General features: G+C 46.4%; 1 protein-coding gene across 1 annotated transcript in view; it reads left to right on the forward strand.

The window, feature by feature from the left end:
- ACP3 (acid phosphatase 3) overlaps positions 1–27,388 on the forward strand; it is a 238,985-nt gene that overhangs the window by 17,661 nt on the left and 193,936 nt on the right. Inside the window, exons 2-3 of the mRNA XM_063922366.1 lie at positions 935–1,030; positions 18,192–18,278. Of these exons, the coding sequence (XP_063778436.1) occupies positions 935–1,030; positions 18,192–18,278 (183 nt within the window). The remainder of the gene's footprint in view (positions 1–934; positions 1,031–18,191; positions 18,279–27,388) is intronic.

Below are 27,388 nucleotides of genomic sequence, written 5' to 3' on the forward strand. Positions count from 1 at the left end.
CTGCTTCCAGGCTCAGGTCTCCAGCACACACTGCGCATGTGCAGCCATCGTTGTTCATATTTTTGCACAAGACATGGTCTACCCCAAATATCTGTGCCATAATCTGCAATTCACCACATGTCACATGGGATCCGGTCTTTAGGTCAACAGCACTTAGATCGACCACTATTGGTCTACATGCATTAGGATGACATGGTTATTAGATTGACATGGTCACTAGGTCGCCATTGCAAAGGTCAATGCATGAAAGGGTCGACATGAGTTTTTCAAATTTTTTTAACTTTTTCATTTTTACGATCCACGTGAACTACCTTTGGCAATAGTAACCTGTGCTAAGCGCAGCAGAGCGAGTCTCCTTGCCCGCAGTCGCGAGCCATGCAAGGGGACACGGTGCACTAATTGGGGTTCCCGGGCACTTTACAGAGAAAACAATACCACAAAAATATAAAAGACTAATGTCAACCTTTTTCTATGTCGACCTTTTCCATGTCGACCTAATGACCATGACGACTTATTTCAGATGTCAACCTAGTCACTGACGACCAATAGTGGTCAACCTAATGACTGTCGACCTAGTTACTGTCGACCCTATGATCCACACCCAGTCACATCATTCATGTTCATATTCTGCAAAGTTATGTGCAGAGCACCTATGTTTTCTGGGTTCCTCTAGTCAGATCTGCTCCAACAATGACATAGCCAAGGCTTTAGATGACGAGTTTGTCATCATACCCAATATGTTTATATTAAAGTGTCAAGCCAATGCACTATTGTGCTTCATTTGTTTGTTAAAGGGTACTATGCTTATGGAAAACATGAGTCAAAGTTACTGTGTTGAGGGTGAATAGGAAGATAAGTGTAAATAGAACAGGGATGACACCGAAATTCAAATACATGTGGAATAAAAATGTAAATGCATGCATTCTGTTAACAGGTATTTCGCCATGGTGACAGGAGTCCAGTTGGTACATACCCTAATGACAAGTATAAAGAAGACTTTTGGCCTGATGGGTTTGGACAGCTCACTCAGGTAAAGTAACAAGAGATTATTTATTAACTGCTTCAAATGTGATAGATAGATTCTGTTGGTTGCTTTTACATTTTTTTGGGGGGGCGTGGTTTGGCAGCCATAATGCAGTCCACATCAGCTTCGGACTTGTCGCTGCTTTTTAGCGTTTGATTCTGCCTACCTGCACCTCTATGTGGGCTCTTCTACCTTTCTTCTGAGCCTACACCCCGGGGACAGTTTCATGGCTATAAGAAACCTGTGTCACCACATCACCAGAACCAGTGTCTGGAGTGCGGGACCCCTCCAGTGACTCACTCCACTATCCCAGTGCCCGGAGCTACCCAGAGCTCCTAACTGCTGCCTGCAGTCTACACATCCCTATTTTATTTCTGTACCCAATGATTATGTTTTTTGCACAGTCAATAAAAATTTAATATCGGAATTATCAAAATTATTTATATTGGGAGGTGTGGCCTAGCTGGCAAAGAGAGAAGATGCACTGTTTGCTAGCTCCTGCAACCACATCAACAAAGAACAGGAGAATCAGGAGATTTCCCCTTCTTCCACTGCTCCTCACATTATCCTCACCCTTCTGCACCTGTGGATACCTGCCTGGAGGTGATCAGCTGCCCTGCTGGGGACGTTTTGGCTTGAGGCCCACCATCGAGAGAAGCCACAGCCTTGGTTTGGCTGTCCTTCCAGGAGCTGCTCCTGTTGCCTCACAACCGCGTCTCACGCCCGTAGATATTAGTGACCTGGGTGGGTACGGCTCACCCTGACAGACACTCCTGACCATAGCATGGGAGCTCTTTGCTTGGTGGGTGAAATATCTAACGAAGTAGCTGAGAGTGGTATACATATCTCACTAGCAATATGCATATTCTTTGCCAACCACTTGCTGAGCAGTGACTGTCATCTCGTGAACCCTCCCCCCTCCCCCCCCCCGACATGCTCCATATACCAGTGGCCTGCAGTATATATCTTTCACTTTACACAGTTTACTGGCTTCCAATCTGTGAAGCTGCGGGTCAGATCACTTTACTAGTTCTGAAGCCTCACTGTGGTGTATGCTCATCAGTTTTATTTAACTACATTTTCTGCCTTCTTCATATATTGAAGGTATTAATTTTTAAAGTGACGTATTTGTATAAAGTCCCTACTGACCTCTCATCATATGTCTAACATTCATACCTGCCTGCTACAATTGGATCCATGATGTGATTTTAAATATTCTGTAACTGTGATCTTTTTTTACTAAACCCCTGATGTTGTGAGAATATTGGCACTTTAATCTAACATCGTCTGAGGACTAAGATTGTGTTATGGACAAATTCCTTACTTCCTCTTCCTCAAAACCCCAACGTACGAGAGGTGGTGATAAACGCGCTAAGACTAATTTAGACAATCCTCCTCTTTCTCATCTTCTGCTATGCCTCCAAAGGTGCCACCACCCCTTCTGATGTCTGCAGAGATAATCAAACCTATTAAAGAAACTGTGGATCCTTTACTACAAACTCAGGCAGATACATTTATGATGGCTGTGGCAGACTTTAAATCAGAATTTCATTCTTCATCTCTTCAAGTCTCAGTCAACAAGAATAGGCTAGGCTCCAATATTCAAGAAATTGAGGAACTTAAACAACAAGTCGATTTCCTCACTTCTTCCCGTCAACATATGCTAACTAAATTGGACGATTTTGACATTAGATCCTTTCGCAATAACTTACACCTTATTATTAGGCTAAAAGAATCTATCAAGGGCCCAGATCTCTTCAAATTCTTGCAATCTGATCTACTAGGCTTACTTGGAGTCCCTGAGGAATTATCATCTTTGGAAATTGAGAGCTCACAGATTGGGTTCTCCACGTGACTCAAATCAATTACACCCTAGGGCAGTCATTTTTAAATGTCTAAATTTCCACAACAAGGAGATTATTCAGTCTGCTACTAAAAACAAAGGTCCACTACAATGGAATGGACAATGTCTTTTCATATTTTAGCACTACTCCGCTGATGTTTTCAGTGCTCGGCGTGATATGTCTTCTGTTTGCTCTCAACTGGTCCAGTCAGGCAATAGATTCACTTTTCTTTACCCAGCAAAATTATGCATTTTTATTACACAGGGCTCAAAGGACTAACGCAGAAGATGCTAAGACCTATGGGGCTAATTCAGACTGGATCGCTCACGCACAGCAGCGATCTGGTCTGAAGTGCGCATGCGCTGGCGCCGCAGTGCGCCAGCGCATGGCAGACAGCCAACAGCTGTCTTAGCCTCTGCCTGATTGACAGACTTAAACCTATGAAAACACCTGGTCTTTCAGGTGAGTTTTTTAATTCCTTTCCCCAAAAATGGTATCATCGCTTATAAGCCTTTTATAATTCTTTTAATGACATTCTGTTCCCTTGCATTTTAATTCAGCATTAATTAAGGAAAAGAACCGCTGCTCCCATCTTCGTGTAGGCCTATCTCGCTGCTTAATGTTGATTATAAACTATTTTCTAAATTGCTGCATTAGAGGATGAAAGTTCTTTTACCAGGGATAATACACCCAGACCAAACTGGTTTTATTTGGGGCTGGCATTCTGTCTCTAGTGTCCGCAAAGTTCTAACCATTTTCCAGTCCCTGGAGTCCTCTGAGTCAGGTGATCCTGCGTTTCTGTTGTCACTTGATGCAGAGAAAGCATTTGATTTGGTGACCTGGGATCACTTATTCGAGGCTATCCAGCTATTTGATTTCCTTACGGAGCTTATAGGTGTATTGCAAACTTTGTATAATAATCCATCTACTCAATTATTCTCGAGTAAATTCCTTTCTCTTCCTTTTGTAGTTAATAGAGACACGAGGCAGGGTTACCCGTTATCTTTGTGAAAAATGTAGAATCCAAATTGGGTCTTTTCGCAGATGATATGCTCTTGTTTATCACTATACCTCTATCCGCTATCCCTACTATTTTTGCTATTATTCATGGGTTCAGTTCCTTTGCTGGCTATAGAGTAAATGTCAGTAAATTGGAATTACTACATCTTAACTTACCCTAACTTACTCTTATCCTGTCCAAGTTAAAATATTTGGGCATATTTATATCTTCTCAGCTTACTCAGCTTTATACTATTAACTATGCCTCTGTAATTCACAAAATGAAAGCCCAAATAGAGACCTGGATGGATCTCAAACCCTCACTGTTTGTCAAGGTCCCTGTAATGAAATCAATGCTTTTTCCTAAATTGGTATAGAGATGGAGCCACGCTAATTGTGGCTCCGTCTGCAACTCAGTGCGCCCGGGGAGGCGCACTCCCGGGAACAAATGGGATACGCGTGCATCGTAGATGCGCATGTGCCCCATTCAAAGCTAATGGGAGTGTCTGATTACGCTTGCCAGCGAGGCCAGGTGCACGTGCACCTAGGCACCCCGCATGCTCCGTCTGCGATGCAGCCATGCTCAATGAGCGTGGCTCCATCTGTATCTGCTTCAAATGCTACCAATCATGATTACTAAAAAGGATATCTTTCAGTGATCACAATTATTTTCTAGATTTATATGGAATAAAGGCAAACCTCATATGCCATGCTCTGGAACTTACAGTATGTCACCGAAAAACAAGGTGGGTTAAGTAATTCGAATATTTTAGCTTTTGCTACATCATCTTTAGAAGAAGATCCTTTCTCTCCTTACTCTCAGCTCTGCTCCATATTCCATTGACGAAGTATTAGGATTCTTGGACTTGCTGATTGTGAGGTTCTTGAATTTGCTAAACATTGTGGGTCTGGACTTGATTAATGTCGGGAGTCTTGGACTTGGTGAGCAGTGCACAGGGATCCTTGGACTTGATTGGTATGGTAACCTTTGGACTTGCTAGGAGATGTGAGGAACTCCAGAGCTATTGGTGTGAGGCCCCTATAGTCCTCAAGAGGGTATTCACTAGTAGTAACCCCCCTCCAAGCTGTTCCCTTAGTGCTAGGTGCGCACACCGGTACTTAGGGAGCTCCTGGACTTATTACCTCCAGCAGTAGGGGCTCACCCAATAGACTGAAGACCTCAGATAGCAAACTGAGGAGTAACTGAGAGTGAGACACACAGGAACCAAGAAGTGAGGCTAGAGCTAGATAGAGACCTTCGCCTGGGCTGATGTAGTACTTTGTAGATAGTGAGTGGGCTAGAAACTAGAGTTCTGGAAAAAGGCAGACAAAATATTTCACACTGAGCTCAGGGATCAGCAGGCAAGGTAGAAATCAGAACACAGATAGACAAAGGGTCTGGCAGAGTATCCTCAGGGAATAATCTAGACAGGTGTCAGGGGCCAGCGGCTTACACTGCAGGGTATAAACAATAACCAGCACAGATTGAGTGGCCAGCAAGGAATATAAAGGGTAACCTATCCAATCAGCAACTGAGCAGTGGAGAAAAACTGATTATTCCTTAAAGATATGCAGCTGCATTGCTGCACGTACAAAACATCCCAGAATCATTGTTCCTTAATCAAGATTGCCTAGAATCTGTGAATGCCGTCTGCATCCAGCATCCTGGTTGCCAAGCACCCGGAGGGCATTGTGGCTGTATTGCTAGGCACCAGGCGGGGACTGTCAGGCCATGTGGCCGAAAGAGATATAGCGTCCAGGTTGCCTGGCAACAACCGGGACCTGCGTCCAGGACAGACCGCTCGGCAGACCGTGACACTGAGGTACCAAAAGAAGTTTAGGAATGATAAAAATATTTTATTATTATAGAGCTACTTATAGATCCAGCATGGAATAAATGTAACTTCTTACAAAGTGTAAAACATGAATGCTAAATAAGCTAAAAGATGTAGGGTCATTTACAGTAAGTAGACGAAACCTTATCAATAATACATATTTTTGTAGAACTCAATAGCAAAATATTTCAGTAGAAATAATCAAAAATTGTAACATTGTTTTTTGTTTGTTTTTTCTTTTCCTTAAGCAGATAACCTAATTTCATAGACTTCTTACCTGGTAAACTGACAGGTTCATTAACCTGTTTGCTCAAAACAGTAGGTGTGGTAAATTACAAACACCTCTGCCCTGGGCAATGCCCAGCCTTCAGCTCCAGCTCACCTGTTGAAAGAATAATTATGTATAATACTTTTCATTTATAATTTTAATCACTACTAAAGTTCATTTTTAAGGAAGATCCTGTATTAATATACATACTTAATTAACAGCAACCATCTCACCAGGGGCATTTCTAGAGAGGAGAAGGCCCGTGTGCATGCTCCGGCTGGGCTCCCTCCTCTCTAGACGGCAGCGCTGTGTAGACTCTGGGCACTAGGGTCGCTAGATGACCCTAGCACTGTCCCAGAGTCCACAGCGCATGCACAGATCTCCGGGAAAATGGCGCGGCAGATATTTTCCCAGTGATTTACCTACTGCGCATGCGCGAAACACCTGGAAAATGGCACATTACCATTTTCCCAGTGATTTCGGCAGCGCTGCTGCTGCGCCGCGGGACTCCGGAGGGTAAGTGTTTCTATTAATGGGTGCAGGGTATGTGGTGTGGGCCCCCTTGGACCCCCGGGGGCCCGTGTGCACCGCACACACTGAACCCATTATAAATACGCCAGTGTATCTCACATATACGAAATATCCTCATAATTCTACAGTTCCTTATGGATTCTCAGTAGGTGGGTCCCAAGATTATACTCTCATTAAATGCTGAACAACCATTTGCTTTCGTTACTTGTGACCACCTGTTTGAGACACTACATACAGTACATATATTTGTATAGCTATTTCCTCCCCTTTCTGCAATCAATAGTACGCTACCAACATAGGCGTGCGCAGAACATTTTATTAGGAGGTGCATCGACGCAGGGGTGTGTTTAGCACCACCTACTGAGCTTAACTAGCACCGCCTATTGGGCTTTCTTGACAACTTGAATATCTTTATTACCCTGGACTTGCATAGGTAATGATGCTGTAGAGGAATTTGCAATGAGCGGATTCAAACAGCCTTTTGAGCAAATTTCTGTTGAACTGCTTTAGTGAAAATGTCTTAGTGGTACTTTAAGCAAAATAAAAAGGACTTTGCTATTTGAAACAGGGACATATCGTGTATTTCAGCATGACACGCCACCCATTGTCGGCACTCTGGGAGCAATCCACTTGATTCTATTCCAAATACACCTTAACTTCATAGTGGTTTTACTGCAACAGTGAACCTTTGAAGAAACGGATCCTCCCGGGCAAGACTTGGTCAGTACTCATTATTTGTGTAGGAGATCACCTGGTCCAGAAGATGCATGTTAGTGTTGGAATATAACTAATGCATCATCAAACAAAGGTTCAACCAGACTCGTGATTCCTGTGTTACTCCCTGCCACCTGTACCCACTCCAGCCTCCTGCTCATTGTATCTCTTTAGCCTCCTGTCTTTCCAGCCTCCAGCACTATGTCACTCCAGAACCCCCTCCCATGTCCCCCAGCCACCCCCTCACTGTGTCCCTAGGCCTACCCCACACTCTACATCTCAGCATCCCCCACACTCTGTGTCCCTCAGCCTCTCCCACACTCTGCATCCATCAGCCCCCCACCCACACTAGGTGTCCCTCAGCCTCCCCCACACTCTGCATCCCTCAGCCTCCCCCACACTCTGCGTCCCTCAGCCTCCTCAACACTCTGTCTCTCAGCATCCCCAATACTCTGCGTCCCTCAGCCTCCACCACACTCTGCATCCCTCAGCCTCCCCCACACTCTGCATCCCTCACCCCCCCACACTAGGTGCCTCTCTGCCTCCCCCACACTCTGCATCCCTCTGCCTCCCCCACACTCTGCGTCCCTCAGCCTCCTCAACACTGTCTCTCAGCATCCCCAACACTCTGCGTCCCTCAGCCTCCACCACACTCTGCATCCCTCAGCCTTATCCACATGCTGCATCTCAGCCTCCCTCAAACTCTGCATCCCTCAGGCTCCCCCACACTCTGCGTCTCTCAGCATCCCCCACACTCTGCGTCCCTCAGCCTCCGCCACACTCTGTGTCTCTCAGCCTCCTCCACACTCTGCATCCCTCAGCCTCACCCACATGCTGCATTACAGCATAACCCACACTCTGTGTCATCCATACTCTGCATCCTTCAGCCTCCCCCACACTCTGAGTCCCACAGCCTCCCCCATACGCTGTGTCTCTCAGCCTCCCCACACTCTGCATCCCTTAGCCACCCCCACACTCTGTGTCCCTCAGCATCCCCCACAGCCTGTGTCCCTGAGCCTCCCCCACACTCTGCATCCCTGTGTCATCCACACACTGCATCTCAGCATCACTCACACTCTGCATCGTCCACACTCTGCATCCCTCAGCCTCCCCCACACTCTGCAGCCCTCAGCCTCCCCCACACACACTGCATGCCTCAGCCTACCCAACACTCTGTGCCCCTAAGCTTCCTCCACACCCTGTGTTTCTCTGCATGCCCCACACTCTGAGTCCCGTAGCCTACTCCACACTCTGCATCCCTCAGCCTCCCCCGCACTCTGTGCCTCAGCCCCCCCACACTATGTGCCTCAGCCTCCCCCACACTCTGTGCCTCAGCCTCCCCCACACTCTGTGCCTCAGCCTCCTCACATTCTGCATCCCTCAGCCTCCCCCACACTTTGCGTCTCCCACACTCTGTGTCCGTCAGCCTCCCAAACACTCTGCGTCCCTCAGCCTCCCTCACATTCTGTCTCTCAGCATCCCCCACACTATGCGTCCCTCAGAATCCCCCACACTCTGCATCCCTCAACTATCTCCACACTCTATGTCTCTTAGCCTCCCCCACACTCTTCGTCCCTCAGCCTCCCTCACACTCTGCATCCATCAGGCTCCCCCTCACTCTGCATCCCCCACACTCTGCGTCCATCAGCTTCCTCCACACTATGTGTCTCTCAGCATCTCCCACACTCTTTCCCTCAGCCTTCCCCACACTCTGCGTCCCTCACACTCCCCAAAAGTCTGCGTCCTCCCCCACCCTCTGCGTCCCTAAGCCTCCCCTCACTCTGTGTCCCTCAGCCTCCCTCACAATATGCATCCCTCAGCCTCCCCCATACTCTGTGTCCCCCACACCCTCCATCCCTCAGCCTCGCCCACACTCTGCATCTGACTCCCCCACACTCTGCATCCCTCAGCCTCCTCCTCACTCTGCATCCCTCAGCCTCCCTCTTTTTGCCTTTCAGTCTTCCTCTCTGTCAGCTCCCCTGTGTCTCTCAGCATCTTACTCTTTGTCTGAGCCACTCTCAGCAGTCTTCTATGTGTCAGCCTCCCTCTGTTTCATCAGCCTCCCCGTTACTGCCTTCCCCTCCATCTTTTATCCCACACACACTCACACAGCGGCCCGCCAGCCCAGAACACTGAAGATAAACACAGTGCAGTAACCCACGCATGAACAAAAGCGATGGGTCGGAGGCTTGGTGCAGACCCTCTTCCCTTTTGAATCCGAGACTGCCCTTACACATACCCACCGACATAGCACAGTACTTACTTGAGCCCCGCTCCAGCACCAACCGCCATCCAAAGCTCCTCATGCTTAGCATTATGGGATAGACATCATGATGTAGTGACAACTCCCCCTTCACACACTGCAGGAGCTGGAAGGCTGAGCTCAAGAGTGAGCTCCAGCCTACAGCTGCAGTGCGGAATGAGGAGAGGAGGAATCAGCATGCATTTGGTGCAGTTGTGCGTGAGGGGGGTGCTGGACATTAGGGGGTGCCTACGCGGATCAGTCACCCCCCATGCACACTCCTATGACTACCAAAACTGTCTCATTTGCCCTTAATTGTTTGCTATGGCCTTAGAACTCCTTGCAGTTGCTATAAGGAAAAGAGGGGCAGATGTATTAAGTCTGTATAAGTGATAAAGCAGTGATAAAGAAGTGATAAAGAAGTGATAAGTGGAAGGTGATAAAGTGCCAGCCAATCATTAAGGGTTTGAAAAATGACAGTTAGGAGCAGATTGGCTGGTGCGTTATCACCTTCCACTTTTCACTTCTTTATCATTTCTCTAGGCTTAAAACATCTACCCAAATGTATATTTTACAGGTGTACATGTTAGAAATTAGCAACTGTGAAGGCAAGCCTGCTATACCCATGTCACGCCTGAGGATTGGATTTGGCTCAGAAAGGTGTTTGTGGGTGGAGATAGCTTGGAAGGCATGTGAGTGAAGCAAGGAGGCTTTAACCAGGCTTTGCACTTGAAAATTAAAATTAAATTAGGCAGATACTCCAAAGGTTAAACATGAGCAATACTTTATTAAAGCTGGTACTGTAGATCACTGCTGATTCTGAAAGGAGAATAAAATACAATTTGAAATGTTAGCTGGAATGATGAAACTGGAAAAGTACTTGAAACATGCAAATGTACTTGTAATAAATGCAAACCGGAATAGAAAAGGAACGGACTTAAAAATGCTAACCGGGCTGGGTCCGGAATGATGACAATGAAGAAATAATGCAAATGTGTTTGTAGTAGGTGCAATCCGGAATAGAACCGTAATGGACTGAAGTGCTGACCGGGCTGCGTCTGGAATGATGATACTGAAGAAACCAATTCTTAAATCAACAGATCGTTGGTTTCAAACTGTTTTTGCAATAATTCTTTCTTTGTAATTTTTGTTGAATTGATTAACTGAAGCCTGATCTTGTTCAGAGAGCAATGGATCGGAAATTTGTGTTTCCAATAAAGACTCGGAAGACTGAGCGGAAGATGAAACTGGAGAACTAGTGCCACTGGAATCACCGTAGTAAGAGGAAGAAAATTAAGTACAGTATACCTGAGCCTCAAGCCTAAGGTCTGAGGGGTTTATTTTAACTTTGTGGTGTTTTCTTTCTTGACAACTTGAATGTCTTTGATACCCTGGTCTTGCATAGGTAATGATGCTGCAGAGGAATTTGCAATGAGCGGATTCAGACAGTCAGCCTTTTGAGCAAATTTCTGTTGAACTGGATTAGTGAAAGCAGAGAGATCAATTAGTGCGGGACCTCTGGAGTCCATAAAAGGAGTAGCCCACTCCAAGGCTTTGTGCTAGGAACCTTGGACTTGCTTGGTGGTGAGACTCTTGGACTTGCTTAGAATTGTGGTTTTTGGACTTGATGAGTGTGGAAACACTTGGACTTAACAAACATGAAGATACTTGGACTTGATCAATGTGCAGATGCTTGGACTTGGTAGATGTGAAGATACTTGGACTTGCTTGATGTTATAGACACCTCAGAACTATTAAGGTGAGACTCCTAGAGTGCTCAAGAGGGTTTTCACCAATAGCAACCCCCGCTGTTCCATTAGTGCTTGTTGTGCACACCAGTACTTAGGGGACCCCATGGACCTGATACCTCCAGCAGTACAAGCTCACCCAATAGACTGAGGACCCCGAGTACACTGGGTAGTTGATGAGAATGAGGTACACGCTGCCTGAGGTATGAGACACAAGTTGGATTAACCTCCATCTAGGCAGATGTTTAACAGTGGAGATGGTATGCAAGCTCCCAGCTGGGGAACTAGGGCCGACAGATAGAGAACGCCACACCAAGCCTAGGCAATGGCAAGCAGAACAGGATACAAGACACTGAAAGGTAGAGATTCCAGCAGAGTATCCACAGGACAACGATGTACAGTAGATAACAGGGACCAACGCTTTGCACGGCAAGGGTAAACTATAGCAAGTACTGAGGGAGTGGCATGGAGAGGATATATAGGGTAGCTGCTCCAATCAGCTCCCAGGAATCCAGAAAAGACAATGATTAATGAAAGGCTTGCAGCTGCGCTGCTGCACGTCCTCACTGAGTGCTGGCATTGATTTCCTGATTGCCTAGCAACCGGGAACGTCGCCTGCTTCCAGCGTCCTGGTTGCTAGATGCCCAACAGCTCCAAGAAGGCTGAGCATGCTGCCGCATCAGGCGCTGGGCAGGAGCTGAGGACTCGGGCGGCTGGAAGGGATGCAGACCTTCCAGTGGGTGATAACACTTTGCTCCTGAAAGCTTGAAGGAAATACTTCATTGTATTAACTGGAGTGATACTTTCACTTGATTTTGACTCAATATCAGAAAGGTATTGACATTCTAAAGCATGGAATTGGGTTAAATCTCCCTTGAAGAAAACAGGTGAAGGAACTTCAGATGAACACTTGGTAGATTGATCAATCGACAAAGACTTAGCTGCTTGAATGAGATTGGAAGCAGAAGAGTTGGCATACTTGAAGTATCCACAGAATACTGAGTTTTCTGTGCTCCTTCTGAACAGATCTTCATGTTCGCACTTCATCAGACGTTGAGGCTGCAGAAGCTGAGGACCCTATGAGAAAATAGACACGGAGACAGACTGAAGTCTATTTTTGTGACTAGAAAAATGGAAATTCTTTACTGGGACAAACCGGCATGGGTAGCGGCAGCCGCCCTACCCAAAAAAGGTAGGAGCTGCTGCTGTTCCCATCCCCAAGATATCTCATTATGGTGTGCAAGTATTCCAAAATACAGAAACATCCAATATCCAAAATACTCCTGGTCCCAAGCATTTTGGATATGGGAGACTCAAACTGTGTTTTTCTTTTATTGAAATAGACTTATGAGAAATAACAAAATCTTGTACAATATTTTGCTATTCTACACACCCAATTGGACTACCAGTGAATTTTTTGGATAGTGGGAGAAAACCCATGCAAAATTGGGGAGAATATGCAAACGCCGCACAGGGCCATGGTATGAATCGAATCCTTGACCTAATTGCTATGAGGCAGTAATACTAATCATTATACCATCCATGCTGCTATATGGCTGGAGAATGTCCACATTGATAATGATGATGGCAGGGGCGGATCTAGACTTCTCCTACAGGGTAGGCGGTTTCTGGACTCCTTACCCCTTCCAGTCCAGTCCGCTAGTCCCTAGTGATATACCATACATACACTACTAACACACACACGCACACACAGACACACTAGTGATACACCATACATACACTACTGACACACACACACACACACACTAGGGATACACAGCACACACAACCCCTAGTAACACTCCATGCACATACAGACACTAGTGATGTACCATACAGTACATACACAGACACAATAGGATAGAGTCCCGTCCACCCAGCGCTCCTCCTCCATCTACAGAGACGGGTTACCTGGCTCTCCTGCCCTGGCTCTCCCCAGCACAGCATTCCGGCTGCTTTCTCCACACCAGCCAATTGCCTCCGTCCTCTCCCCGCCCTTCACTTGTTGGGCATCCTTGCGGTTCCTGGTCTGTCAGACATGGCGGCTGAAGGAGCAAACAAGGCCATGATGCGGAGAGTTGTGCTGCTGCTGCCACTGGTAGCAGTGGCCGGGGCACACTGGGTAGTCCCGCCCGGTGCCATCTCAGCTGCCCTGACAATGCGGCCAGGTTTCGGCCACCGCACTCAGCTACCCCGATCGCTGCTGCCCACAGAAACAAGTTGGCGGGGCTGGGTCGCTGTGTTACGGGGAGCGATTGCCCTCATCGCCCCCTGCTGGATCCACCACTGGATGATGGGCAATTTCACAAGCGGACGAATGGGGGCTGTGCATTTGCATATATGTGGTCAATCCTGTATATAATTACATATTTGCATCTATTTCTGAACATTCAATGCAGCTGCAGATACAGACAAATTTGCTTGCAATTCTGAATAGGTGTCGGGTCTTGGTTGGATTTGAATCCATGACCCCAGCACTCTTAGACAGCAATCTTCAGCACTGTGCAATGGAGGTCATTTAGATATGAGGTTTAGACAGACAACAAATAGAATTGTATTACATGCTTCTAGGACACAGTACATTCTTTCTACAGCTGCCTTTTCTAAAGAGATAATTGGGCTAGATATAAGACCCAAGCGCACGCAAGCGAGCCTAAGCACTGCTGTAAGATAGTAATTGCATCAATGAGTTTTAATGTAGAAAAAAAAACAGAAACATAGAATTTGCCAGCAGATAAGACCCACTTGGCCCATCTAGTCTGCACACACTTACACACTAGGGTTTATTTCTGTTGGGAGCCAGTTAATCTACCAGTATATTTTTGGATTTTGGGAAGAATCCGGAGTTCCCAGAGGAAGCCCACGCATACATAGGGAGAATATATAAACTGAACGCCACACAGTTAAGGCCGTTGTGCGAATTGAACCATGGACTCAGTGCTGTGAGGCAGTAATGCTAACCATTACACCATCCATGCTGCCCAAGGTCTGCACTCATAGCAGGAAATGCTTTTATTAAAAAGGCAGCTACAGAAGGCATGCTTCTTAGAAAGTCTTAACAAATTTCCATTTGCTGTCTGGCTAAGGCCTTACATCAGAATTATATTAAGTACTTGTGTTTTACTAGAAATTTAAAGCTAGTTCAACACACAGGGCTGTTTCTAGCCAATTTGGCTCCCAGTGCCAACACAAAAAAATGAGAAAGAGGAGGGGTCTTGTAGAAAACGGTTCTGGTCTTTCTGAAATGGGTGTGGTCTTACAGGAAAATACTACCTTACACCATATTATGCCCCAAACAGTAATGCCCCTTATGCCACACACAATATAAGGACCGAGCGATCGGATGGAACGTGAGGTATTCTAAACTTCCAGGCATAGGGGGCTGGCAATGGTGCTTGTCAATCAGTTGTTGTAGCCTATGGCTGGCAGGGGGGCGTGTTAGTAATAAAGGTATCTAGGGGCTGTTTGTTGGAGGACAAATCCTCTTTTGTTCAGGTTTCCCACCCTCCCAACCCTTAGTTAGGCTTAGTAGCTTTTTTGTGGCGGGAAAGAACATCAGTTTCACCAGTCCATGTGCAATTGGTGATTTGAGGTGCGCTCCCCTCGTGACTGTAAGTTAGCTGCACCACTCTGACGGGGGGCAGTATCCCCACCTGACAGGTGGGTAGTCAAGTCGAGGCTGAGTCGACACCTACTGATTTATGGTACTGGTGATGGTTATATAGGCACACCGGGCGATCTACACGTGCAATGCTTGTTTTGTTGATGTGGTTTGAGCATTGCAAACTGGGGATTTCTGGCCGTCCTTTCTTTGCCTCCATACATTTTTAATACAGCTCTAATACCAATAATAATTATGCCTTAAATAAATTTGCTAACAGTTTCTCTGCCAAATCTATGTCTCTGTGTCTTCTTTTATGAGAGTTTGGTTTTAAGTGATTGTATGCATCAATGACACACATCAGCAGATAGAATGTTTAATGCCCCCACCACAATGCCTCACATAAAATTGGCACTGTACCTGCTCATTGTCAAGGGGTTGTTTCATAATGCTGGCCTGCAGCATGGTAACAAGGGCTGTGTGCCGGCACCCCGTGTGATTGCACGGCTGGCATGTGCCTAAAAATGGCACTGACAACACATGTAAAAATGGGCGGCAATAGAAACCATTAATTAAAATGTCACCTAAACACTTTGCTTTGTGTTTTCAGAACATATCTTTATTTATTCATACATGTTTATAGTAGGTAAACATTGGGAAGTCTACAGTGACAAGCATACAGTAGGTGCCAGAATGGGTTGGGCAAAGGGGCGGCTACCCCCACAAAAAAACATTTGAGAGGCGCCAGTCAGTGTACTGGGTTGGCAACTAGGGTTATCGCAGGCAGTGTCTGGATGGAGATAATCCCTTTACCTGCTGCTTCACAGACTTTCCCCGCCCGCCTCCAGGCTACTTCACCCCTCACACCTAGCTCCATCTCTTCAGCGTGTGGCTAGTTACTGTGGACTGGCCCCATCCTCTAGGACCAGCCCAGTACCCTTCTTACCTCCCAATTCCTATGTTCCTCCCCTCTTCCCCCCTCAGCTCCCCCTTCATCCTTTCTCCTCCTCCATTCCACCACCTTAGAACCAAACAACTTTCAGCAATTTAGGGGTGCAAAAATGAATTTATATCTTGTCCCCCCAACCTAAAAATGTTGTGGTGACCAGCAATGCTTGTGTCTGATATGCAGTTATACTATTATCCTAGGGGGTACCTGGCCTCTGTATTCCAAATAAGTGCAGTATAGGTGTTTACCTTACACATTATTGTTGATGCGGATGTTATTCATTATGTGAAAGAAAAATGATCATCAAAATTAGCTGTACAATTTGTAATTTGAAATCTAATTGTATGCTGTAGGTGAACTCATCACTTACCTTAGTGACTAGAGGGCCTATTTATCAAAAACAATTTTACAGCTATTTCCCCAAACACACATTTCCAGGGGTTAGAAGAAAACATTTAGCAATGTATGTAGGAGGGACCGCAGCAGATTTTTCCAATACCTGCTGTGATCCCTCCATTCCCGATGCTGCCAGATTTATCCATTTATTCCAGAGATTGACCCCCCGCAGCTACCCCATCTGAAGATGGAGGTAGCCCGCTGTAGCCTATAGCATACACACCGCATATGCAGCTAGCAGAGGGTACCCCTGGAACCCACCCTGAAAATGGCCACCTGCTTCAACACTGAGCACATCAAGGGAGGGAGATGTGGCTTTCAGAGCCCATGTCCCTGCGGTTGCTCATTGTAATAGTCCCTACACACTGGTCGTTCTCACTGAAAGATATGAACGATCTCGTTCATTAATGAACGAGATATCGTTCATATCTTTCAGTGTGGAGGCACCAGCGATGAACGATGCGCGGCCCCGCGCCCGTTCATCGCTGGTGCCCCGTCGGCTGTGCATGCAGGCCAATATGGACGATCTCGTCCATATTTGCCTCCACTTCTATGAAGCCGGGTGACGGGGGGAGTGAAGGAACCACTCTCCCCATCACTGCCCCCCCCCCCCCCGCGCCGCCGGGACGCCCGTTGGCCGTATCTGCCATCGGGCAGCTTGGCGGCGGATCGTTAAATGTGTAGGGCCCTTTACATTGGGCAGGTACAATTGTATATTGCAATGCAATCCTCCTGGGTGCTAATATCGCACACAGCTTGCAATGAATATGCGATTAATGATAAATGGGTCCCTTGCAATGCTATCTATGTTGAGCTTTAACACAAAATACCTTCATAAGTAATAAACAAACAGACTAACTAAAAATACTAAAATACTAAAAAGGGGAAGAATTATACAAAAAAAAAATTCAGTTCAAACTATCCAGATATATCTGTTTTTGCTAATAGTTTTAATTGTTCTTATTATTGATGTTACCAATCTAATTTGAAGCACTTGTAATTTTATGTTTTATTTTTATGCCCACATTGGAGAGTTGTTGTTTTTTTATAAACAATAACATTCTTAGACTGTGAGTTGCATAAAAAATGTGACTGTGACCTTTCCCTAATAGTAAGGGGGGTAATTCCAAGTTGAAAGCAGCAGGAATTCTGTTAGCAGTTGGGCAAAACCATGGGGGTGATTCCGAGTTGTTCGCTCGCTAGCAGATTTTAGCAGCATTGCACACGCTAAGCCGCCGCCCTCTGGGAGTGTATCTTAGCTTAGCAGAATAGCGAACGAAAGATTCGCAGAATTGCGAATAGAAAATTCTTAGCAGTTTCTGAGTAGCTCCAGACCTACTCACAGATTGCGATCAGCTCAAGCCGTTTCGTTCCTGGTTTGACGTCACAAACACGCCTTGCGTTCGGCCAGCCACTCCCCCGTTTCTCCAGACACTCCCGCATTTTTCCCTGACACGCTTGCGTTTTTCCGCACACTCCCAGAAAACGGCCAGTTTCCGCCCAGAAACACCCACTTCCTGTCAATCACACTCCGATCACTTCAATGATGAAAATTCTTCGTTAGGACGTGAGTAAATCTACTAAGTTTTGTGCTAAAATACTTAGCGCATGCGCACTGCGTACCATGCGCATGCGCATTTTTGCCTTAATCGCTCCATTGCGAAAATCGTCAACGAGCGAACAACTCGAAATGACCCCCCATGTGTACTGCAGGGGAGGCAGATATAACATGTGCAGAAAGAGTTAGATTTGGGTGGGTTATTTTGTTTCTGTGCAGGGTAAATACTGGCTGCTTTATTTTTACACTGCAAATTAGATTGCAGATTGAACACACCTCACCCAAATCTAACTCTCTCTGCACATGTTAAATCTGCCTCCCCTGCAGTGCACAGGGTTTTGCCCAACTGCTAAAAAAATTCCTGCTGCGATCAACTTGGAATTACCCCCAAGGTTCCAAAAACAAACATCATACAATAATGATAAAGTAAATAAGAATATCAATAAGATAAGCTATCAATATTTGTACATCTCTATTAACAGCTAGGAATGGAGCAACATTATGAGTTTGGAAAATATCTGAGAAAGAGGTATTCTGGGTTTCTGAACCAGACTTACAGCAGCAATGAGGTACTGTAAACATATATTTTTGTTAATTTTAGTTTACATACTGTACCTGCCTTTTTTCTTTACTGGTCGATATACTGTCTGTACTGTTACTTTGTAGGTTATTATTCATATGATTACATACACTAGATGTCTGCAAAACATTGCTGTGTTCAAAATGCATCTTGAAAGTCACTGTGTATATACACTGTATATATCTTTATGTCAGGAACAAATATTGGGCCTTAATCAACTAGGCGTCTGCAGGGGTAGTCGAGGGTGGTATTATGGGGGAAGTGATGCAATATTGCAGGGGCGTGGCATTGGAAATGGGGGCGGGTACAGGTCAGCTGCATGACGTTACACGCGGCTGCTGCAATGGGGAACACAGCGGTGGCCCGACTGCAACAGATGCTGAATGAGGGCCATTATGCGGGTATAATGCCTTCTGCTTCGCTTCCTGCTTCATATTAACATCTTGGATGCCGAAGCGGAAGAGTGAAAACTACCCCCTCCTGCGATCACTGCCTGTGCCCCACAACGCCTTAGCCTAGTGCTGATGCAATGTGTCTCTCCCCGGCCGCCTCCGATGCGCATGCTTGAGATTTCGCTACTCCCTGGCAATGGTGCCCAAGTCCCCACCCCTTACCTGGCAGCAGCACTTGCAGCTAATCTCCCCAGCCCAGTACACACTGTTGTGTGCTTGGTTGCAGTGCAGCCACGGAGGTACTTAGAGTACTATTGTTTCTGTATTTTTTTCTAAATGTGCAAGGCCACACTTCCCTTAATTAGGCCACACACTATTAAAAGTACCTGGGCCCAGCCAGGCTCTCTACTGCACTGGTCCCTGGCTGTGGTGTATCGGGTAATGACACTATGGGATAACAACACCCGCAGAGCAACCCCGACATTCTGCCCGCACCGCTGCTGTAGCACATGGGCAAGAAGCGGTATAAGTGCACATAATGTGCGCTGATACCACTTCTCCCCCATATCACCACTTTGTACATTTACCCCTGTATTTCTTATGGGCTTCTTACAGACCAAAAACATTTTGAGGAACTTTAGGCCTGATTCTGAATTGTAAATAAAGCAAAAAAAAGCAAGTAACTGTGCACCTGGGCAAGATCATGTTGGGGCAAATGTAACCAGTGGCAGATTTTACCTATGGGCTGCAAAATTGCATACCCCCCCAGGTAAAATCCGCCACCCCGCTCAGTGTCAGTGAGCCAGATGCAGTCCGTGACTGCACTGACATCACTGTGACTAGCAGTGACTTCCTATTGTAAGTCTTACCTCTCAGTGAGGGAAACTACAGGCAGTCCTATTGGGAGGTGTTTCCTCCCTCCTGGATTGCCAGAACAGGCAGCGTTAAACAGAGAACTGGTTTCTTGTAAGAAGCCATTCCATGCCTTTTGTGCAGGCCAATCCGGCTTCTATGGGCTGCAGCCAGTGCAGTCCATAGAAGCCAGAGGTTTGTGCATGTGCACTCACACCTCAGGCAAGTCTCTCGATTTCAACCTCTGCCCCCTGCCAGGCAGCCCTCTTAGTGACTAAAGTGGGCAGTCCGGGTGGCTGATGATTCTCGCTGAATCACATCATTATAACAATGATCCCTGCTGTATAATGGCAGTAATCTCAGCATTGAACAGCAGGGGCATGGCTTCAATTACATGAATGCAGCCAGCACGCCCCCATACACCTCCTTGCATTATCGCGCTTCCACACCATCCCTTGTTAAAGGTCAGCCCACTGCCCCGTGCTGAGACGACCTAGCTGCTCTCTTCTAGAGAGAGAGCAGCTAGGAAATAAGCAACTATGGGGCCGATTCAGACCTGATTGCTGCTGTTATGTTTTCACACAGTGGGCGATCAGACACAAATTGCGCATGCAACGCAATGCGCAGGCCGCTGCATGGCTACAAAGCAGAACGCCGCTCAGCGATGGGTTTGTCCGAAGGATCCATTAGCACGGGCGATCGCAAGGAGATTGACAGGAAGAGGGCATTTGTGGGTGGCAACTGACCGTTTTCAGGGAGGGTTTCGAAAAACGCAGGCGTGTCCTTACGTTTGCAGGGAGGGAGTCTGACGTCAAATCCGGTCCTGAACAGCCTGATGTGATCGCAGCGGCTGAGTAAGTCCTGGGCTGCGCAGAGACTGCACAAAATCAGTTTGTACAGCTCTGCTACACATGCGATCACACACTTGCACAGCTAAAATACACTTCCCCCGTAGGCGGCAACTATCTGATCGCAGGGCTGCAAAAATCGCTGCCCAGTGATCAGGTCTGAATTACCCCCTGTTTGTTCCAGATACAATGTTAACTTGTTTCGTTTTTTTGCTTTACTTCCAAAACAGAATCAGGCCCTGAGTTGGGAATAAAGTAACAAAGAACAAGTAACTGTGCACCTGGGAAATGCTGCACGGCAGATGGGGCAGATGTAAAATGTGCATTGAGATTTAGATGAAAGAGGCGTGTCCAAATTGAAAACCAAATTGCTGCTTACAATAATACATTTCCAGCATGTTTTGGGCTACATGCAAAAGCAGCCAGTATTTACCCCACATGCAAAACAGAAAAAAAAAATGTTAAGCATTAGGTTAAGAAAATGTTATATTGCAGAGGCTACTAATTTGTGTAACCTGCTCCACTTGGAATAACAATAATAAAATTATTATATTCTTATTATTATTTTGAAAATACTATTAATATATTATTAATAGACTATTAATATATTCCATAGACCAAACAATTATGATTTAACATGTGCAATTAAGGCTTCTGACACTCACAATCTAAAAGTTAAGACAAATTCTGAAACATTATAGATCAAGCACCAAAAAGCAATTAAATTAGGAGGAAGTTTTAACAGATATGTTCCTCATGTAATACAGATATGTTGGGCTAAATGGAATAGGGGGCCAAATTCAGACCTGATTGCAGCAGCCAGGGGTGTAGCAAGAGTGGCTCCGATGGAGCTCAAGCTCCAGGTGCAGGAAAAGTTTTAGAGGGCACGCCGCAGAGGAGGAGGAGCAGAGGAGGCGCACACTGACTCGGACTCTGAGACAAGGTAGGGAACAGAACAGGCAGAGGCGATAGCAGGAGGCACTGACAGCAAGCACTTGCTATAGCTCTCCCTGCCCGTCAAGCTGCTGCGGAGCAGCTATTTCTGCCACATTCTGGGACATTATTTTCATTGAGAAATTGGAGATTATCAGATCATGGGGGGTCAGTTATGGGGAATTATTTTCATTGAGAAATTGGGGAGATTATGATGTCAGGTCATAAAAGCACAGTGTTTTTAATTTATTTGAATTAAAAAAGTAAATAATTGAATACAGCTACTTCCATAGTGGCTCTACTGTGGTATAACATGTATAAGGAGCTTTACCATGGTGTAACATGTATAAGGGGCTCTACTGTGGCATGATATGTATAAGGAGCTCCACCATGGCATAATGTGTATAAGGATCTCTACTGTGGCATAATGTGTTTAAGCTGCTCTACTGTGTGGCATAATGTATATGCAGCTCTTCTGTGTGGTGTAATGTGTATAAGCAGCTCTACTGTGTGGAGTAACATATATTAGCAGCTCTTCTGTGACGTAACGTGTATAAGCCGCTCTTCTGTGTGGTGTAATGTGTATAAGCGGCTCTACTATGTGCCGTAATGTGTATAAGTGGCTATTTTGTGTGGCGTAATGTGTATAAACGGCTTTACTGTGTGCCGTAACGTGCATAAGTGGCTCTACTGTGTGGTGTAATGTGTAGAAGTTGCTCTACTGTGTGGCGTAATGTGTATAAGCTGCTATACTGTGTGGCGTAACTTGTACAAGCTGCTCTACTGTGTGGCGTAACGTGTACAAGCTGCTCTACTGTGTGGCGTAACATGACTGATGGATACTACTGTTCAGAGTAATGTGAATAACGGACACTACTGTGCGGTGTAATGTGAATAACGGACACTACTGTGCGGTGTAATGTGAATAACGGACACTACTGTGCTGTGTAATGTGAATAACGGACGCTACTGTGCGGTTTAATGTGAATAACGTACACTACTGTGCGGTGTAATGTGAATAACGCACACTACTGTGCGGTTGTTACGTTCACTGTACTTGGTACTCCTGAAACTGATGGGCCCCAAGTACAGGAACGTAATGCTGTGACTAGAAACGGAGCTCGGCAGCACCCCCAAGGATCCCTAACTCCGTTGTCTCACCCTCGTTGTCCGCTTACGCCTGCGAGACTATGGTTTCTTGGGCCCACGGCAGCCGCGTTTGAAGGGCGGATTATGTCTGCCCAACTCCGATGCCCCCCGGTCTTAGTTGGAGACAAGGCGTAAACTGAGATGGGATGATGACAAGGGGAACCTCTAACTAAAGACAGAAATACAGAGTTAGGGGTGCTACAGAACTAAATGAAAGTATGCGTGGCTCAGCCACCAAGACTAACAACAAAGGCAATGCTGTCCACATGCCTACACGACACTGTCGTATACCAGCGAGGACAGCCACCGCAGAACCTCTGCAGAAACTCCAAAACAAATATAACAAGACGCTGCGGCCTAGGCCGAGGGATGCGGCAGAGCCGCTACTCACGAAACCGGTACGAATACTGGCAAAAGGACAGGAACCCCCAAAGTAGCTGACACAGGCTCTCAGGACCGGAGGACAGGCAGAATCCCAGACAACAGACCGGTGGACACCAAGAAGCCGGATACTGGATCAGGCACAGACAAAGCCACAGGACTTCTGGACAGGAATGCTTCAAGGCAGGATACTGGATCAGACACTGGACTCCTGGACAAGAATGCTTCAAGGCTGGAAGCAGCAAGACAGAAGCTATCACCGGCGTCTGTGTAATGCACTGAGACAGAATATAACAAGGATTTCTTCCAATCACAGCAGGGACCCAAATTAATTATGTCGTGCAGCTGCCCTGCTGCAAAACTCCAAACTGACAGGTGCAATTAACAGACAGGTGAGGCTAAACACATGGAAACAGGCTGCAATTATACAGACTCACCACCAGCGGCAAACAAGAGTCTTCTAAACCAGAGCAAAGGGAAATCCTGGCCTGCAAGAGAACTATAACATAAAATACATGAACAGGAATGTTATAATAACAGTACCCTCTCCTTAAGGGTGGACACCGGACACCCCATGACACCCACGGGGAACAGAAACAGAAGTTAACATAAAATACATAACCAAAATGCAAAACAGGAATGAGCCACTACCATGGCTCATAACAGTACCCCCCCCCCCCCTTGAGGAGGGGTCAACGGACCCCAAAATTCAGACTTTCCAAAACAAGGGATACACTAAAAAACCTGACACTGGAACAAACAGACAATGACATGAAACAGAAACAAGCTGTGGCAGCAGCTTGTAACAGCGGTGTAATGTGAATAACGGACAGTACTGTGTGGTGTAATGTGAATATAGGACACTACTGTGTGGTGTAATGTGACAGATGGACACTACTGTGCGGTGTAATGTGAATAGTGCATACTACTGTGCGGTGTAATGTGAATAACGGACACTACTGTGTAGTGTAATGTGAATATAGGACACTACTGTGTAACGTGACTGATGGACACTACTGTGCGGTGTAATGTGAATAACGGACACTACTGTGCTGTGTAATGTGAATAACGGACACTACTGTGCGGTGTAATGTGAATAACGCACACTACTGTGCGGTGTAATGTGAATAACGCACACTACTGTGCGGTGTAATGTGAATAACGCACACCACTGTGAGGTGTAATGTGAATAACGGACACTACTGTGTGGTAATGTGAATTGGTACTATTATGTGCCCACGTCCAATATTTTAGTGTCCATATTTACTGTCTATATATTATACATGGGGCACCCAAAGGAAACTTTCGCAATGAGCTCTACAAGGTCTAGAACTGACCCTGTCAACAATTTAAATATTGTTTCTTTTCAAATGTAACATGCTATCACATGTTGGCTAGGTCCCCAATTCAGTACAGGGGAGAGGGGCACCAAAATATACCCTAGCTCCGGGCACCATGGCACCTAGCTACACCTCTGGCAGCAGCAAATGTGTTCTCTAATGAGCAAAACCATATGCACTGCAGGGGAAGGGGGGGGGAGCAGATATAACATGTGCAGAGAGAGTTAGATTTTGGTGGGTTATATTGTTTCTGTGCAGGGTAAATACTGGCTGCTTTATTTTTACACTGCAATTTAGATTTCAGTTTGAACACACCCCACCCAAATCTAACTCTCTCTCTGCAAGAAAAACAAATTTGCTGCTGTGATCATGTCTGAATTAGGCCCAGGGTGCGAGTCTGGAAAGGTGTGAGTTTAGCACTAAACTTGCACATTTTGCAAACTTGCACATGTAACAGGCTGCAAGCACATGCAAACTCTTATTTCCACTACTCGCATACCCCAAACTTACATCCAGATGTTTTCCCATTTAAAACATACAAGTCACACAATATAAATAGGGAGCAACATGTAAACTTGCACCGAGCTAGTAGAAAAAAAAAGACCTGCTTCAGATAGGTGAGTCTGACAGAAGACTGCACATATCAGTGAGATCCGTGCAGGCTTCTGTGTGTAAAAGTAATTAAATAGTTAAAAATCCTCCAAAAATTACGTGGTATCCCCCTCCAAAAGCATAACTAACCTCGGGCTCTTTGAGCCAGACCTGGTAAAAATATATGGGGAACAAAACATGTAGGGGTCCCCCGTGTTTAATGAGCCAGCACTGAGCTCTTGGAGTTGGTCCAGGTTCTAAAAATATGGGGCACAAAACGAGCAGGGGTCCCCCGTATTTTTAGAACTAGCACTGGGCTCCACCAGCAGGGTTTAATGCCACAACCAGGGGAAACACAAAGCATTCATCCCTCCTGACTAATCAATCCAGGCCAGGAATTCCTGGGGAAGTGGGGACCACCCCAATAAATCCTCAGGCCTGGTGTGAAGCCCTGGGCTGTCCCCAGCAGTCCAGGTTTTAGTAATATCCATGCTTGAGCACAGATGATTTAGGGCCTAATTCAGACCTGATCGCAACTCTGCGAATTTGCAGAGGTTTGCGATCGAATAGTGGCCACCCAGACGGAGTGAAAATCCGACCTGTGCAAGTCTGCATGCGTTGTGCGAAAAGCTTTGCATACGCCAGTCAGCTGCAAATCCGTTCGCAACTCACTCACCATCTAATGATTTTTCCAGTCTGTGCATAGCCCAGGACTTACTCCTACAGTGCGAAAAAAAACAGGCTGATCGGGCCAGAGCTTATGTCACATACCTTCCCTGAAAACTCTGGAGAACGCCTGCGGTTTCCCTGACACTCCCAGAAAACGTCCATTTACCACCCCTAAACGTCCGCTTCCTGTCAATCAATCTACGAAAGCCTAGTGATCAAAAAAGGTACAGGATTTTTTTGCAGTTTGGCCTCATGCCTGCCCTGCGTATTACGATCTGTATGCATGCGCAGTAATTCGATAATCGGCCGCTTTGAGATTTCACACAATAGTGATCAAGTCTGAATTAGGCCCTTAATTAGTACCTCAGTTATGTTGTTTTAACAATCTGTGCTGAAGCCTGGCTATCACTAAAACCTGCACTGTTAGTGTGCCTTGAGGACCGAGATTGTGTATGCCTGCCTTAGACAGAAATACTTTAATATATACAATACACTCACACTTACATATACTCAGGGCCGGCTCCAGGCATGTTCCAATAGAGCGGCCGCGCAGGGCGCCACCCTTAATGGGCGCCGCATGCTTGTGCCGCCATATTGGAACCTGGCTGGAGCAGTGGAGCCTGGAGAGCATCTGTGACCGGCTGCAGCACACAGCGATCCGTCCATGATTAATCCATTCCCGCCCCGGCCCGCCCGCCCGCCTGCTAATAGTGGTAGTAGCCTGCCTAGCGACAACAGCAGTGGACGGCCAGCGGCCGCGGCTGACTGTTTGTGGTGTGCCTGCTGCCCCGTACCGATGATGAGTCATCGAGGGGGAGTGCTGTGGGCGGGCCGCGGACTAAATCTAAACTACCCAGGCTGTGCGCGCTGACGCTGTACGGCGGCAGCGGCTCCGGCGTCTGACGTCAGCGGAACCGCACAGCGCACATGGCGCGCAGAGCCGATCAGAGTCAGACCTTAGCTTAGTCTGCGCCACACCGTGGACCTTACTGCCTCCGGGACTCTGCAGATTGTGTGGCCAGTGGACGAGATCCAGCACAAGGAGTGCAGCCTGACATCAGGTAAACAGCTGCGGACGCTACCGGCCAGGCCTGAATATATAGCAAACTCTTCCATACCTTCCAGCAAGCACTGGCCTGAAGTTAAAGGCTACGTTTCTAGAAGCACAATTATTAATATAATTATATAATATCAGGAGGCAAATATTCAACATAACAGTTCTGAAAGCTTTGCGTAGCTTTAGAATTATATCAGCGTACAAAGCCCACCCAGACGCCTCTGCACAATGAGAGCGCACTGCTTCTCGCAATCATTTTCCACCTACAGTCATTATTTGGAGTTAAAAGCATTTAACAAATTTACAAGTCAGGGCCAGGGTATTGCATCCGGGAAATGAGTGAGAGAAGTAATGGCATACCTCCCAACATGACCCTCTCCAGGAGGGACAGAATACTCTGCTCCTGGACTTTTCTCTTCATGTATGATTGCCATCACCTGTGCTGAAACACATTTCTTATCCATTTACCTGTTCAAAACAGGTGCCAGCAATCATACACTAAGAGAAAAGTCAAGAAGCAGAGCATTGTGTCCCTCCTGGAGAGGGTCATGTTGGGAGGTATGTAAAGGTAAGAATATGATCTTACTGAAAAAGCATTTACACATTGGACCAGGCCACACAGAAGACAGGGGCCGATAGCCTGGATACTTTTACGGGTCTTCAGCGAGCGTTTAAGGTATCTGGCACTGTGAGGGCATATCTGGCACTGGGGGCATTAATGTATCTATCACTGTGGGGGAATATCTGGCACTGGGGGCATTAATGTATCTGGCACTGTGGGGGCATATCTGGCACTGGGGGCATTAATGTATCTGGCACTGTGGGGGAATATCTGGCACTGGGGGAATTAATGTATCTGGCACTGTGGGGGCATATCTGGCACTGGG

Source organism: Pseudophryne corroboree, chromosome 5 (genome assembly GCF_028390025.1).
Source record: "Pseudophryne corroboree isolate aPseCor3 chromosome 5, aPseCor3.hap2, whole genome shotgun sequence".
Classification (NCBI taxonomy): Eukaryota; Metazoa; Chordata; class Amphibia; order Anura; family Myobatrachidae; genus Pseudophryne; species Pseudophryne corroboree.